A 17,097-nucleotide genomic window follows, 5' to 3' on the forward strand; every position below is an offset into this window, starting at 1 on the left:
ACAAAAAAAATCACAATTTATTAGTGACTAATCTAATTTGTCATTGGTTTTATAGCCCTAATTGAAAATCAATTACTAAAAATTAGAAATTGGTATTTTAATTTGGTGACCAATCTTTAAGCAACCACGCAAATTAGTCGTTAAGGATTTAGGGTTTAGCAACCTATTTTAAAAATCGGCTTAGATCTGGTTTGAGGACAAATTAGAACTGAATTAATTAAATTATCGCCGGGCCAGTTTAGATCGGGTAAGGCGTTTTTTGAAAACAGACCCGAACTAATCCAAACCGATTAATTTAGAATTGGATTGGTTTGGGTGGTCGGGTACCTCAATAAATCTTAAATTTGAAAAAAAAAAATTTTAAAAATTGAGAGAAAAGGAAAAAATTTACAGCAGCAAAATTTAAAAACAGTTATAATCAATTTTAACAATATCAAAACAAATCATATTCACACTCGGACTCTTTTTTCAGATTCACATAATATCAACTCTAAACCAATAGATTTATAGAAATTAACTAACAAATTTACAAACAGACTCACAAAAATTCACTAACAATAGAAGAGAACATTAGCCCTAAACTAACATCCTAACAAAATTTAATAATCAAATTCGTAGAAAATAAAAGAGAACAAATCCAAAATGAGGAAGCTAAGATTGCTGGAGCACTGAAGCAAAAGAAGATTTCTAAAGCATTGAAGCAGAAGAAGAGCCAGCGATGAAGATGACATTGATGGAAACGATGACACTGCCAGCAGAAAATATAATGCTACTGACAGGGATAACACTGACGAAGACTCTAATAAAGATGCTGACGGAAACACTGACGAAGAGGAAGCTACCATGAGAAAGCTACCTACGATTTGTTAGGGTGAATAACGGTAAGGATTTAGGATTAGGTTAATAATTAGTAAAAATTATATATATTAAATTGATATCTTTTTTAATTTAATTAATAAAGGATTCAAGTGTATGGGTTATGATACGTGCTTCAAATGTTCGTGATATGAAGAGTTCGAGTGTTATTTAGAAGATTTTATTAGTTTATATTTTTAGAATGTTTTAATTTAATTTGATGTATTTTGATTTTATTTATTTAATTATTAGATTGGGTCTTATGTTTATGGGCTTTAGGTTTTCTTTGTTTTAACCTAATAAGAGGTTATAAATACCTCCTTAGCTATTGTAGTTGTAGAATAGAATTGTTAGAGGTTTGAAAACTCCTTTTTGGTTTCGTGATGAAACCATGGTATGGACAATTGAGGTTGAGGAGTCCCTCTCTTGTTACATCGGGGAATTGAGTAGAAGGTTGAGGAGTCCCTTCAATTCAATTCCCAAACTATGGCGTTGGCAAGTTAGGTTGAGGAGTTCCTTTCTTGTTGCGTCAAGAAATTGGGTAGAAAGTAGAGTGATTCTCTTTGTATTCAATTTCAATCTATCCATTTTATTTCTATTTCAATTTTAATGTATCTTTTCATTCAGTTTGAATCTTTATCTTCTTGTTTATTTTTTATTTTTTTTTATCATTTGGTATCAGAGCTCAGGTATTAGATTAATTCTTATTAATCTATATTTGTTCTTCTTTTATAAAAAAAAAAGAGTTCAGTGCCTGTTGTGTCTTTCTTTAAGTTCTTGTGTTCTTGTTTTCCGTTTGCGTTTCATTATTGTTGATTTTATTGTTTAAAAAAAAAACAAAAAAAACATACAGTGCAAAAAAATATATATACAAGAAAGAAAAGAAAAAAAATATTATCTTTTTTATAATTATTGTCCTTTTCATATACTATTTTACCTAAAAAATTCGAGGACGAATCTTTTTTGAAGAGGAGGAGAATGATACGTGTTTCAAATATTCGTGATATGAAGAGTTCGAGTGTTATTTAGAAGATTTTATTAGTTTATATTTTTAGAATGTTTTAATTTAATTTGATGTATTTTGATTTTATTTATTTAATTATTAGATTGGGCCCTATGTTTATGGGTTTTAGGGTTTTCTTTGTTTTAACCTAATAAGAGGTTATAAATACCTCCTTAGCTATTGTAGTCGTATAATAGAATTTTTAGAGGTTTGAAAACCCTTTTTTGGTTTCATGATGAAACCATGGTGTGGACAATTGAGGTTGAGGAGCCCTTCTCTTGTTACATCGGGGAATTGAGTAGAAGGTTGAGGAGTTCCTTCAATTCAATTCCCAAACTATGGCGTTGGCAAGTTAGGTTGAGGAGTCCCTTTCTTGTTGCGTCAAGAAATTGGGTAGAAAGTAGAGTGACTCTCTTTGTATTCAATTTCAATCTATCCTTTTTATTTCTATTTCAATTTTAATGTATCTTTTCATTCGGTTTAAATCTTTATCTTCTTGTTTATTTCTTGTTTCTTTATCAGATTGGCTCGAATTTTGCACTCTCATAATCATTATTCGAACCAATTAATAGAAAATGTTATCGGTTCGATTTAAATTAAACTTGATTATCCATTGATTTTAAAACCAATTTAATTGGTTCAGTTCGAATTCGAACGAATAATTGGATATCTGATATCCGTAAACACCGTACCCCTACCCAATAGATCGATTCCAATAATTTTTTGTGACTCCTCCTTTCTTCATTCTGTCGTCTCTGATTTGATTTGGATTTTATGGAGAGCTGCATGAAGATGGCTGAGGAATCCTTTACGCGAGTCATTTACCTCTAAAGCTGATGAAACGTCGTGTTAATGAGTGGCAGCACGTGCATGAGAAGAAGAGGCAACTGAAAGTGCCATATCTTTATGATGGTAATGAACTGAGTGGACTATATGCGACAAAGACTTGGTCTATGTCAACGATGAAGACTTGGCTTCCCTTCCCTTCCCTCTGCAGTAATTATTACATCAACTAGATTTAATGTCAAGCCTATCAAAATTTAAATGAGTAATTACATACATACAATTCTTTTTTCTTTTGTTTTCTTTTGAATCCCTTAATTATGCATAATAATAACAACAACCAACGACAACTCAACCCATTATTATAGCTTCTTTTGACCACTATGCTAACCGTAGAGGATTTTTTGCATACCCATTATGAGTGGAAATTCATCACCAAAGTCAATTAATTAAATAATAAATAATTTATAAAAATTAAAAGAAAACATATACGGAGATTAGTACAACGTGAAAATAACAAGTATACGATAAATTGTTCAAATGTATGAAAGGCTTGAGAAATTAGGATCTTTTTTATTATTAAGGGTGACTTAATTAATGTGAAATAATTTCATAAAAAATTTCAAAAAAGTTGGGCTATATATACTAATTAAGTATATTTTAGTATTTTCACATAGAGGCGTGTTAGAAAATAAGTAAGTTTTGTGATTTGTAACTATCAATTAGTTATTATTGGTATTTTTAATGATGTGAGATTTCATTCAATGGTGTGAAATTATTTACTTTTCTTTTGTTAGTTAAGTGCTGACCAAATTTTAATAAAAATACTTGTCCCTAAACTTTTTCTTTCAGATATTCAAGGTTCTCCTTGGATAGTCCGATCCGGCTTCAAACTCCTATTACCTGGGAATTAAACCCAAAACTTAAGAAAAGGTCGTAATGCATGACAAACTTGCCACCAGGCTAACTTATAATTTTTTATATATATTGATATTCTTTTATCTATTTTCTTTTAAAGGAGAACAAACTCGACACACTCAGTGGAACGTACAAAGGTAGAGCAAGAAATTAAACAACTCATAAATCATCTCCGGCATAGCCATCAATAACATGAGTTGACTTTGCACTATTCTCTAGAACAACCAAACAACCTAGCAACACAATCCACCACAACTGTTTTCCTATTTTGAAAAATGAACTCATTTCTACACAACCAAATATTCTATATAACTAAGAAGAAGCCCCTAACCATATTTTTCCCACGTCTTTTCTCAATGGCATCGACCTCCAACTCTTAAAGTGCACTTTTATAGAGCCTGAAATGCTCCAAACATGACCCACATAAGTAATCCATACGCACCACACCTGCCAAGTATACTTACACGTTACAAACAAGTGTTGCACAGTTTCAATTTTCTTGTTACACATAACACAGACATTATTGCTTCGTTCAATGATGCCCAATCTGCTCAAGCGATCCTTTGTATTAACTCGGCCTACAAGCACAAACCAAGTAAACAATTCTATTCGAGGGGGTACTAGTCCTTTCCTGATTCCATTTGTGAACTTATAGCTAAGAATATCATCCGTCAAACTCTGTACCTGCAAAACCTGCACAAATGAGTTAGTAGTATAAACTCATTCTTGATCAAATTTTCACGCCACTCTATCTTATGCACCTTCTATCAATCTCACAGGTTGGTTCAAACTGTCAGTCTCCCATTGGCAGAGCTCCCTCCTCCACTGGAAGTTCCATACCCTCTCTATCCCATCCCAAAACCCACAGTCCCCAATCACGGATCCTTTATTATTTGAAATCAAGTAGAGCCTCGGAAAGGAGTCTTTCAGCTTCCTCGCCTGTAACCATGTATCTTCCCAAAATCTGGTTGATCTACCATCACCTACCTCCATAGCCAAACCGTCAATCATCTTTTGTCTGACATGTTGCTCTTTTATTTGCAAATGACATATATCTCTCCACGGACCCCTTTTCTTGGTATTGCTTGAGTAGACAATAACTGCCCAGGGTTCAGATTATTGCAGGAGCACACAACCTTCTTCCATAAAGGACAATCTTCCTTAGAAAATCTCCATCGCCACTTGAACAATAATGTAGTATTACGAATCATCGCATCACCCACACCCAGTCCTCCTAACTTCTTCGGTGTTTGTATCAAATCCCACTTTACAAGAGCCAGCCTAGGCCACCCATCATCCTTCCCCCAAAAGAACCTCCTTTGCAATGAGATTATTTTTTTGCCACCGTCCCCAGTATTTTATACAAACTTAGATAGTAAGTAGGCAGACTATTCAACACCGACTTGATGAGGACCAGCTTTCCTGCTTTACTGAGTATTTTTTATTTTCACAGGCTAAGTTTCTCTTCTACCTTATTTATTACTGGCTTCCATGTTTTAACCAAAATTGGGTTTGCTCCTAAACTAATACGCAGGTACTTCACTAGTAGACTTGCCGCATGGAACCCTAATAATTGGCACATCCGACCAACCCATTCCTGACTACAATTCACCGGTATCAAACTAGACTTGCAAAGTTAATACTCAATTCGGACATCGCTTCAAAACACCTCAGGAGTCTCTTATAATTTCTCACTGTCTCCTCCTCTGGTGGACAGAACAATATAGTGTCATCAGCAAATTGAAGGTGAGATAACTCTATATTATCCCTACCGACTAAAAGAAGAGCTATTTGTAAGGTCCCACATTGGTTGGGGAGGGGAATGAAGCATGCCTTATAAGGGTGTGGATACCTCTCCCTAGCATGACGCGTTTTAATGAGTGAGTGTGGGGGGAGGGCTTCGGCTATCATCCCTATCGTTAAAGGCAAAACCGTGAGGCCTTGTATGCCAAAGTGGACAATATCGTGCTAGCGGGTGGTCTGGGCTACTACAGATGGTATCAGAGCCGGAACCGGGATCGATGTGCCAGCGAGGGCGCTGGGCTCCCTTAGGGGGATAGATTGTAAGGTCCCACATTGGTTGGGGAGGGAAACGAAGCATGCCTTATAAGGGTGTGGATACCTCTCCCTAGCATGACGCATTTTGACGAGTGAGTGTGGGGGGGGGGCTTTGGCTATCATCCCTATCGTCAAAAGCAAAATCGTGAGGTCTTGTGTGCCAAAGCGGACAATATCGTGCTAGTGGGTGGTTTGGGCTGTTACACTATTCTCTTATTTTTTACTGCCTCCCCTATCATTCTACTCAAAACATGTACAACAAGCACGAACAAAAATGGTGATAATGGGTCGCCCTGCCGAAGTCCCGTTTCCATCTTGAATGTTTTCGATGGTGCCTGTTAACCATTATGGAGACAGATGCTGATCTAATGCACTCTGTAATCCATGCCCTCTATCTTCTACCAAATCCCATCTTTTCTAGCACAACATCCACAAAATTCTATTTGACTCTGTCATAGACTTTCTGGAAGTCTAGTTTGATGATTGCTGATGCCTTCTTCTTTAGTTTTAGCCATTGTACAATTTTACAAGCTATTAACGCTCCATCATGTATCCTCCTACCCTTTACAAATGCACTCTGTGATTCCCCCACTAATCCTGGCATAACAATCCTCATTCTTCTTGTCAACATTTTTTATATGACCTTATAAATGCATCCAACCATACTAATCGATCTGAGATCCTTTATCTCCTTTGTGCCCACAAACTTTGGAGCCAGTGCTACCCAAGTAACATTGGACTCTGTTGGTAGTTTTTCGGTCTCAAATAAGCTCATTACAACTTTAGTAAATTCCATTCCTATCTCCTCCCAGCACCTTTTTATAAAGTTCATGTTTTATCTATCACTACCTGGAGCCTTAGATGATTCGCAGTCCCAAACTGCATCCTTTACTTCCTCTCCGTCGATAACACCTATAGTGCTTAAGCTTCCTCCATCTCCAACCGATTGACTAGGCCTTCTCGAAAGCTAATATTAGGCTACTCTTCCTGGTGGTATAGGTTCCTGTAGAAGTCTCTAATGGAAACCTTAATTCTCGCATGATTCCTTACCAGCATTCCATTGATCACTAGAGACTCAATTCGGTTGTTTCTTCTTCTTGCTGGTGCAATATTGTGGAAGTATCTAGTATTCATGTCCATCTCCTTGGCTTGTCGAGATCTAGACATTTGCTTCCAATGTATATCTTGTCTCGTATACCATACCTCACAACATCTTACCAACGCCTTCCTTCTTGCTTCTACAGTACCATCATATACTCCGTTGCTAACCTGATCATCCACTTTCTTAATCTTGTCCTCAAACTTTTGTATCTTCTCAGGTATATTCCCAAAGTACTGCTTGTGCCATCTACCTAGTGATTTTGACAGTGCCTTCAGTTTATCCAAAAACTGTACATTGCCTAATCCCCTCCATTCTTCCTTCACCATGCATCCTTAGGAAACCTTCATGTGTGAACCACGAGTCTAAACTGCAGAACAGTCTTGGACCCTGGGTTATTCTTCTATCTTCCACTAACAAAGGGCAGTGATCTGATAAGCCTCTCGGTCCTCCTCTTAGACGAGTGTCCGGATACACATCTAACCATTCCAAGATGACCAGGTTTCTATCAATCCGACTACAGGACTAACCTTTAAACCATGTATACTTGCGATCATTAAGTGCCAAGTCCACCAACTCCATATCATTAATCAATGCTCTGAATTCTTCAGCAGAAGCTGGCAAGCTGGTCTCCCCTTTTCTTTCCTCTATATGCAAAATTTCATTGAAATCTCCCATGTAACAAAAAGGAGTTTGGCACAATCTTGTAATATAGCTTAATTTCTCCCATATTAAGAGTTTTTTAGCTCCCATATGTGGCCCATACCAGACAAATTGCACAGTAAAAATTATCTTTAGGCATCACTCCTTTTACACATAACCACCTGTCTCTTTTATAGTAATTTAACAATTTAAAAATAGATTCATCTCATATTAATAGTAAGCCTCCGGAGGCTCCAGTAGAATTAACATACTCCCAACAAGCTCTATCATTACCCCAATTTCTAGCTACATCATATTTATTCACCACCTCTTTTTTTATTTCTATCAAACCCAACATATCTACTCTAAACTTATTGTTGAAATTTTTTATTATATTCAATTTCGCAATACCTCCCAACCCCCTAACATTCCAAGAGGTTAAAATCATTTATAAATTTTATTACACACATACTTCCGTGTTTTTGGGCGACTTCTTCTGATTTTCTCCTTTTTCTTCGACTATCTTTGTTTCATTGCTATTGCTTCATTTTGCTCCTGAAGAATTGGCATAATGTCCTCCTCATCACTGCATGGTATTACTCCAGACTCTACCCCAGTTTCCAAACCTCTTTATTCTCTGCCATTTCCTCTTCCCAACTCTGGAATTGGTCACTGTGCATCGCTACTTCTCCATGCATATTCGCCGTTGTGCTAGTCTCTTCTAATGCAGGGTCTTCATGTTTATTTTCTTCCCCATCCCCAGAGCCTTCTCCCGAACCCACCACCACTGTCTCCCTAGCCTTTGACTTTCTTTCCTTTGCGCCACCGGGTACCCGTCCCTCTTCTTGTGCCACCACATTTGCTATTTTGAATCTGCCGTCATAATGTCCCTGCATCTCGCTATTCAGGTCTCTTCCTTCCACCTCCCTCTGTTTCAAATTCCTGCTTCGTTGATAAGTCTCATCCAATCAATTAGCAATTATGAGATTTCCTTGTTTGTTCTTCTCAAGGCCGCCTCTTTCACTATCCATTCCTGTGATACGCTGTTCATCGTTGTCCACACCAGTAGGCCATCCGTCGCACTGTGGTACCCCATCAGCTCCTTGTGCTATGTGCCATTCCCCTTGGATGATTGGACACCTGCCTAGGGACGCCTCATGCTCTTCCATTCGGCATTGATGTGCGTTTCCTAAGGAAGCTGCTGAATCCATCCCGTCTCCATCCAACCGGATCACCTTAGCTATCGGGCCATCCCTAACCGGTTCAGCTAGCCCAAGGCCACCCTTCCTCAACTGGACCTTGTTCTTGTTAAGCTTGCCTTCTTTTTGTTTCATGACACTAGGCCTTATTGCCATCAGCCCATGATGACCCCTTCCACAAACATTTGAAGGCTCATGTTATACCTCCTCATAATTACAAGATAGAGTGTAATATGAGTCTTCCTCATAATGAGTTGCATCTGACGCCATTTGATTCTCCTTCCCCTTAATTAACGCATAACCATCACACCCATAATGGCAATTTGAAATTTGAAAATTTCAGTCATTAATTCAGACAGTAGAGTCACAATTTTGTCCTTATGTTGTTCCTCCTCCAATTGTTCTTTCGTCATAAGTTGTGCCGCCGATCCCATCTAGCCGCCGTCGGCTTAGCACCACTACCGGCTTTATCTCTTATGCAACTTTGCACCGCATCTTCTCCAATCACTATGCTTTTATCTATTTGGTCGTCCTTTGCCTCTGAAAAGCATTCTTCTCGATACACCTCTCCACCTACCTCTTTTACAAGGATGTCAAACCCACTCACTCCAATAGTGACATGGATCCACTCATTAATCATTTCAAACATACATGTATCGATCAGAATGCGGCCAGCACTGAATAAGCTACATGTTTTCGTTAAATTGTCACACTTTACCACCTCTCCCCATTGATCTCCTATTATGGTAAAAGTCTCCGTTGACCAGGCATGCATTGGTACTCCATAGCACTCCAACCATACTCTTCTTTTCTCGCTCCTCTCACTCTCATCTCATCTCCATATCATATGGAATAATTTTAATAACACTTTCATTCTGAATGTATATACTTCCTCCGCACTGGATATTGTGTCAAACATTAGCATTACTTTGTATGCACCCAATTCTCGTACATGTGTTACACACGGTCATTCATTATGAATCTTTCAACAAAGTGCCTAAAAGTTGATCATCTTCTTTGTACCTCCGACAATACTCCTTTGTAACCATGTAACATTATCTTTTGTCATTGGAATTTTTACTTTCTTAGCCCAACCATTTTTATTTGGGTCATTAACATTTGCATCTCCCGAGGACTTTGTCACCTTTGCTTCTGCTTTTGTGGTATCCTTATGTTGCTGGAGGCTAGCTTCTTTACCTTGTCATGTGGCTCCCTGCACCTCTTTACCTTTAATGTCTTTCAGATCAGGTATTCTTCTGTACTTTGCTTCTGCTACAAAAATTCTTTTTCCTCTCAACACCATCTGATTCATTTCTGTAACCGCCTTCAGAGCTCCCCCTTCGTAGTGTATCGCACAAATACGAACAGATAGATCCGTCCATTCTTGTTCTTCCTTGACAGGTATATGTCAATTATCCTGCCCTTCCAGTTGAACAAACTGAAAAGTTCTCATTTTGATATATCAACCAGGAGATTGTCAATGTTAGAAAATCATTAGAATCAATTTAGATCAATTAGTATCGTATTAGTATCGTTTATATTTATAGCATATCTGTATATTAATTGTAAGATTCTATGCCTTTATTACTTTGATTCATCTAGCACCTATAAATACCCCTTGTATATTGTACCTTTGATCAAGCTGAATAATACACAAAACACTTTTCTCAGATTTCTCCCTTGTTTCTAACATGGTATCAAGAGTCTAAAGTTTTTTTTTCAAATGAACATTTGTTCATAGCCTCCTCATTTTTCTCTTCCGACAGTGCTTCTTTGCTCTCGATTTTCGTTCAGTTTCCGACGCTTTGGTTCGTCACCTCTGCCATCATCGTGTTCATCTCTCCGTCAGGATTCCAATGCTACTGAAATCGTCGCCTGAAGCCATCGGACGCGCCCTCACGCGCCGCCGGAACCTCCCTGCCCACCTCCATTGTTCCTCATCCCAGATGCTTCAATAGTCGTTAGATCTTGGTGCCGATCGCACGCTCCTGGAGCTTCCACGTGTCACGCCGCCAGCTTCCTCTGCAACCCGCGCTCGATCCGATCTGGCCCGCTGGTTGACCCGCTATCCACCTCGTCGCCAGTCTGTCTTCTCCGTCCTCTCACGGGCTGCCATGTGTCACCGCTCTGCTGACGTGGCACTGATGTCCTTGCTGATGTAGCGCTGATGTGGCATACAAACGGGACCCCCCTTAAGGTTTTTTGGTGAGCTCTTTCCGATTCTGCCCTCTATTTTCTCGTTTTCTGTCCCGAATTTGTAGTTTCTTTTTTTCCATTGTCTATTACTATGGAAAAATCGGATGTCTTTCAGCCTATCCCTGTTATCCTTAATGACTCCAACTATGCACATTGGGTTGAAGCTATGCGAGGATTTCTTAAAGGGCGAAAATTATGGCGATATGTGATTGGTGATATTGCTTGTCCTGTTAAGCCAACTGTGGGTGACAAATCCAAAGAAGGTGCCTCCAAATCCAACGAGGATGCTGAGAAGGACTATGCAGAGAAATTGGAAGATTGGGATAGTAAAAATCATCAGATTATCACTTGGTTCCGCAATACTTCTACCCCTGGCATTTATTTACAATTTGGGCATTTTGAAACTACTAAAGAGGTATGGGATCATTTGGCAAAGCGTTATACTATTTCTGATCTCTCTCATCAGTACCAATTGCTTAAGAAACTTCATAGCCTTAAGCAAGAACGTGGCCAAGCAGTTTTTGAGTTTCTTGCTCCGATGGAGGTTATTTGGGATCAGTTGACCTCTTGTGAGCCTGTTCTTAAAAATCCCACTGATGCTAACGCATAAGAGGATTATCAAAACCAGACACGTCTCATCCAATTTCTGATGGCACTTACTGATGATTATGAGCCGGTCAGGACTTTTCTTCTTCATCAAAATCCCTTGCCTAGTCTTGAAGATGCTCTTCCTCGTCTTAAGTCTGAAGAAACACGCTTGGGATTGCTTCGTTCTAAAAGTGAAACTGTCTTTGTTGCCACCGACAGAAAGGGCAAAATCTGTCGACACTATAACCGACCTGGGCATTCCTTCTCAGAATGTCCCTCTATTGAATGTCGTAAGTGCAAACAAAAAGGCCACATTGGCTCTAATTGCCCGAAACTGTTCTGCCATTATTGTAAGCTCCCGGGTCACTTGATTGCTACCTGTCCTACTCGACCACCGCAATCAGATCAGAACAAGTATCAACCTCGTCCCAACAGCTCTCTGCATGTGCCTGCTTCTACTGCTGCTACTGCTATTGAGTCCACCCCTTCCACATCTCTCAACACACCTTCTGTCTCTCCATCAGATATTGAATATCTTCTTAATCAACTTCTCTCTTTTTCTGGTAATACCCCTGCCACTCTTTTCACCCCTCCAGATAATTCTAAATGGTATTTTGATTCCGGTTGTTTTAATCATATGTCTCCTTTGCGTCATCTTTTCTCGTCATTGTCTCCCACTACAAATGCACCTTCTGCCAACACTGCTAATGGTTTCCTCTTGCATGCAACCCATCACGAGATTATTTCACAGTCCAATATTTATCTTTCTGATACTTATTTTGTTCCAAAATTAAATTTTAATCTTATCTCTGTCGGTCAGCTTGTTGAACTCGGTTTTGATGTCACTTTTTATATTTCTGATTGTCGTGTGCAGGATCGTCGGATGGGAAAGATCATCAGGATTGGTTGTAAGGTCGGATGTTTATTTGAGCTCGAGAATCTTCATGTTCCCTCTACGTCAAATATCTGTGCTGTTTCCTCTCCATCTACTCTTCACTTGTGGCACCGTCATCTTGCCCAGAGCTCCTTAGGAAAACTGCGTCCACTTATATCAACGGGTGTTTTAGGTCAAGTTCTAAAAGAGTCTTTTGATTGCATTTCTTGTCGCACTGCAAAACAACATGCCTTATCCTTTAATAATAATTTCTCTATTGCTAGCTCTCCTTTTGATCTTATTCATTCTGATGTTTGGGGCCCCACTCCCACCGCTACTATGGGAGGGGCTCGATACTTTGTCGTCTTTATTGATGATTATTCACGTTTTACTTGGATTTATTTGATGACTAATCGTCATGAGTTGCCTCAGATTTATATTAACTTTGCCAATATGGTTCGAATTCAGTTTTCAAAGGTCATTAAAATTTTCAGACGTGATAATGCTTTGGAATATCGTGACTCCAAACTTTTAAAGTTTCTCGCTGAACAGGGTACTTTGTCCGAGTTTTCTTGTCCTGGTACCTCTCAACAAAATGGCAGAGCTGAGTGTAAACACCGTCATATTCTTGATTCTGTCCGTGCGATGCTTATTTCCTCTTCCTGTCCTGAGCGTGCTTGGGGTGAAGCTGCTCTCACTGCTGTTCATGTTATCAATAGACTCCTTTCTTCTGTTCTTGGTAACACTACTCCCTTTGAGCATCTTTATCGTACTTCTCCCGATTACAGTTCTCTCCGTGTTTTTGGTTGTGTCTGTTTTGTTCTTCTTCAGCCTCATGAACATAATAAGCTTGAACCTCAGGCTCGCATGTGTTGTTTTCTTGGTTATGCTTCTGAACATAAGGGTTATCGTTGTTGGGATCCTATCTCTCGTCGCATTCGTATATCTCGTCATGTTGTCTTCTGGGAGCATCACATGTTCTCTAGTTTTTCCTCTTTTGAGTCCATTCCTTCTACTCCGTCACTGTTTTTTACTAACTCAAATATTGATCTCTTTCATAGTGATGATACAACAGGGTCTACCCCAAGTCCATCCCTCGAGGCCCCTGCTCTTTCGCCTTCTCCATCTCCTGATGATTCCAGACCAGACGGGGATCCCGCTCCTACCGTCATGCCTCCTTCTCCCACTCGTTCTTCTAGGGTAAGAAATTCACCACCTCATCTTCTTGATTATCATTGCTTTTCTACTATTCTTCATCAACATGAACCTAAGTCCTTTAGAGAAGCCTCCATAAATCCAAATTAGCAACAAGCAATGCAAGAAGAAATACAGGCACTTGAAAAAGCACACACTTGGAATTTAGTTGATCCTCCTTCTGATCAGGAAGTTGTGGGCAGTAGATGGGTATACAAGATCAAGACTCGCTCTGATGGCTCTATTGACCGTTATAAGGCACGCTTGGTTGCTCAAGGTTGTATGCAAGAGTATGGTATTGATTATGAAGAGACTTTTGCTCCTGTCGCCCGTTTTACATCTATTAGAGCTCTTCTTGCCATTGCCGTAATTAAAAAATAGTCTCTCAGTTAGATGGATATGAAGAATGCATTTCTTAATGGGGATTTGAAAAAGAAAGTCTATATGAAACCACCTCCAGGATATCCTTGTCCTTCTAGTAAGGTTTGTCTCCTTCGCAAGGCACTTTATGGACTTAAGCAAGCTCCTCGTGAATGGTTTGACAAGTTCAGCACTACTATATGCAGTCTTGGTTTTACTTCTAGCCCTCATGAGAATGCCCTTTTTCATTCATAAAAGCGAACGTGGAGTTGTTCTTCTCCTTTTGTATGTTGATGACATGATCATTACTGGAGATGATGTTGATGATATCTCTGATCTCAAGGCCTCACTTCACCGCACCTTTGAGATGAAAGATCTTGGTTCTCTCAGCTATTTTCTTGGTCTCGAGGTCATCTCCACAGATGATGGCATCTATCTCTTGCAGGCTAAGTATGCTTCAGATCTTCTTGCTCGCGCTGGGATTACAGATAGTCGCACTGAGTCTACTCCTCTTGAGCCTAATGTTCGATTTACACCTATGGATGGCACTGTTTTGGATAATCTGACTTTCTATCGACAGTTAGTTGGAGGTCTCGTCTACTTGACTGTCACCCAACCAGACATCGCCTATCCAGTTCATGTACTTAGCCAGTTCTTGTCCGCTCCTCGTACTACTCACTATGCGGCAGTTCTTCGCATTCTTCACTACATCAAAGGCACTCTATTTCATGGCCTTTATTTTTCTTCCCAATCCTCTTTGTCTCTTCAGGCATACTCCGATGCTGATTGGGCTGGTGATCCCACTGATCGTCGTTCTACTACTAGTTACTGTTTGTTTCTTGGTGACATTCTCATTTCTTGGCGTACTAAGAAGCAAACGTTCACTGCTCGCTCAAGTACAGAAGCTGAGTATCGTGCCCTCGCTGACACCACTGCTGAGGTTATCTCGGTTCGTTGGCTTCTCGAAGATCTGTGTGCTCCTCAGTCGTCCTCTACTGATGTTTTTTGTGATAACCGTAGTGCTATTCAGATTGCCCATAATGATGTATTTCATGAACGCACCAAACACATTGAGATTGATTGTTATTTTGCTCGGCAACGAATCCTTATTGATGCTATTCATCTCATTGCTGTTGGAACACTGGATCAGACTGCTGATATCTTCACGAAAGCTCATCACCCGACTCGTTTTCGGACTTTGTTATCCAAACTCAAGCTGGTATCCTTAGCTCCCACTTGAGTTTGAGGGGGGGGGGAGGGGATGTTAGAGAATCATTATAATCAATTTAGATCAATTAGTATCGTATTAGTATCGTTTATATTTATAGCATATCTGTATATTAATTGTAAGATTCTATGCCTTTATTACTTTGATTCATCTAGCACCTATAAATACCCCTTGTATATTGTACCTTTGATCAAGCTGAATAATACATAAAATACTTTTCTCAGATTTCTCTCTTGTTTCTAACAGTCAATAAAGACGGAGAAAGAATCAAGCTCCAATCGATGATACTCTTCCTTGTTTCAAATTCTAGGATCCTTCTCGTGTTTGGTCGTTTGCCTATTGCTACCCCACCCATTGTTCTGCCACCCAGTGTTTTCCCACCTCTCTCCCTCTCTCGCACTCTCTCTAGCTACAAATTAAGAAGATATTTTTATTATTATGATTTTTTTTTACAAATGATATCTTTTAATTTTTTTTGTTAATCATAACATATTTTCTCTATCTATTGTTATGATCTTCACTAAATCTCTTTTAATAAATACTTGAAGTGTAATAATTTACTTTGACACAAAAATACAAAAACAAAAGTGGAAAAATACTTATTAAAAGATTTAGATAATTATTTAATAATGAGTGAATCAATCGGTTCAACCAACGACATAGTTGATTTAATGACCCATTGATTCAATAGTCTAACCGATTCAATTATGGATTAGATTTTGCAAAGTAGAATGCAATTGCAGCATGTACTCTACTGTTGGTGTTCAGAATGACGAGCACCTTCTTTTTTTATGCAACACTTGTATTGATGCTAAAAATAGCACCACTATCATGATTTTTTGTTGTAAATAGTCTAGAAGATGAGGAAGGACATGTTAGAAAAGTTGGAAAAAAAAGTTGCATAAAATTAAATAATACGAGAATGGAAAGAGATTGAACGAGAATGGAAAGAATAAATAAGTTGAAAAAGAAGAAAATGTGGCCATTAATTTGTGGGCAATTTTCTTAAATAAATAGAATGGAGATCAATTTTACATGATTACACATTTTTTAAAATAAAGATGCAAATGCACTTTTTTATGAATCTATAAAAATCGCTACTGGTAATAGTAGATTAGGAAAGAATGTAAATCGTTACTGGTAGTCGTGATTTACGTGCATTGTGAGGTGAATAGAAACCGCTATAGGCAACAACAGTTTTTGTAGAATGTTGTTTGGGTATAAATCGCTACAGGCAGCAGTTTAAAATAGCGACCATTATAAAATTACAGTAGATCACTGACAAAAGACTGAAAATATAATTGGTTGCTATTTAACGAAGAAAAATGTAGTAATTTAGTAGCCAATCTAGTTTGACATTAGTTTAATAACACTTAATTAAAAATCGATAGTTAAAATCAATTGCTAAGAATTAACAATGGATATTTTAATTTAGCAACTACTGGACCAAGAGTTTAGATTTTGATTTGAATTCCAGGATAGCAGCACGAAGATGGGTGAAGAATCTTTGATGCGCATGATCAGGTCTAAAGCTGATGAAAAGGTGGTGTTGATGAGTGACAGCAGGTGCTTGATGATGAGAAGAAGAAGCAGCACCAGAAATAAAGTGCCATGTCTTTATGATGGTAATGAGCAGAGTGGACTATATGCAATGCCATGAAGACTTGGTCTATGTCCACCATGCATGAAGACTTGGCTTCCCTTCCCTTCCCTTTGCTATGTACGAAGATCAGACAGCAAATGCAGTGGTCGAGAAGGACATACAAAGAAATCGTCGAATCAATTTGGGTGTATCTAGCTACTTTGCTAACCTTCATTAATTTTCCGAGTGATGAGTCCGTAAAAAATAATTATGATCATGAAGCTACCTCTCTCTAGTCAAGACTCAAGAGCTCAAGGATGAGTAAATGGACCTTACCTTCTTTCTTTTTCCGTGGGTCCAAAACAATTAATATGCAACGAAGGAGCCTTGAATTGCCTTGCTATGTATAAAAGACGATAGTATAAATGTTTTGGAGTGTAGGCAATCGAAATTTATTTAAGCTGGAGAAAAGTAGTTTTTCATAGTCCTTAACTATCAAATGTACTCAGTGCTCTCAT

At 38.6% G+C, this 17,097-nt stretch overlaps 2 protein-coding genes across 2 annotated transcripts; one reads left to right on the top strand and one right to left on the bottom strand.

Moving 5' to 3' along the window:
- Positions 1–3,718: 3,718 nt before the first annotated feature.
- On the bottom strand, positions 3,719–4,570 carry LOC148543635 (uncharacterized). The gene is made up of 3 exons (XM_088498610.1): positions 4,337–4,570; positions 4,024–4,252; positions 3,719–3,792 (listed from the first exon to the last, which is right to left on the bottom strand). Exons 1-3 carry the CDS (start codon positions 4,568–4,570, stop codon positions 3,719–3,721), a joined length of 537 nt encoding a protein of 178 aa, XP_088354736.1.
- A 6,274-nt stretch (positions 4,571–10,844) lies between these two features.
- LOC148543636 (uncharacterized) lies at positions 10,845–11,363 on the top strand. Its single transcript, XM_088498611.1, has one exon. It carries the CDS (start codon positions 10,845–10,847, stop codon positions 11,361–11,363), a length of 519 nt encoding a protein of 172 aa, XP_088354737.1.
- The last annotated feature ends 5,734 nt before the right edge of the window (positions 11,364–17,097 follow it).

Source organism: Arachis ipaensis, chromosome B9 (genome assembly GCF_059453495.1).
Source record: "Arachis ipaensis isolate K30076 ecotype BB chromosome B9, ASM5945349v1, whole genome shotgun sequence".
Taxonomy (NCBI): Eukaryota; Viridiplantae; Streptophyta; class Magnoliopsida; order Fabales; family Fabaceae; genus Arachis; species Arachis ipaensis.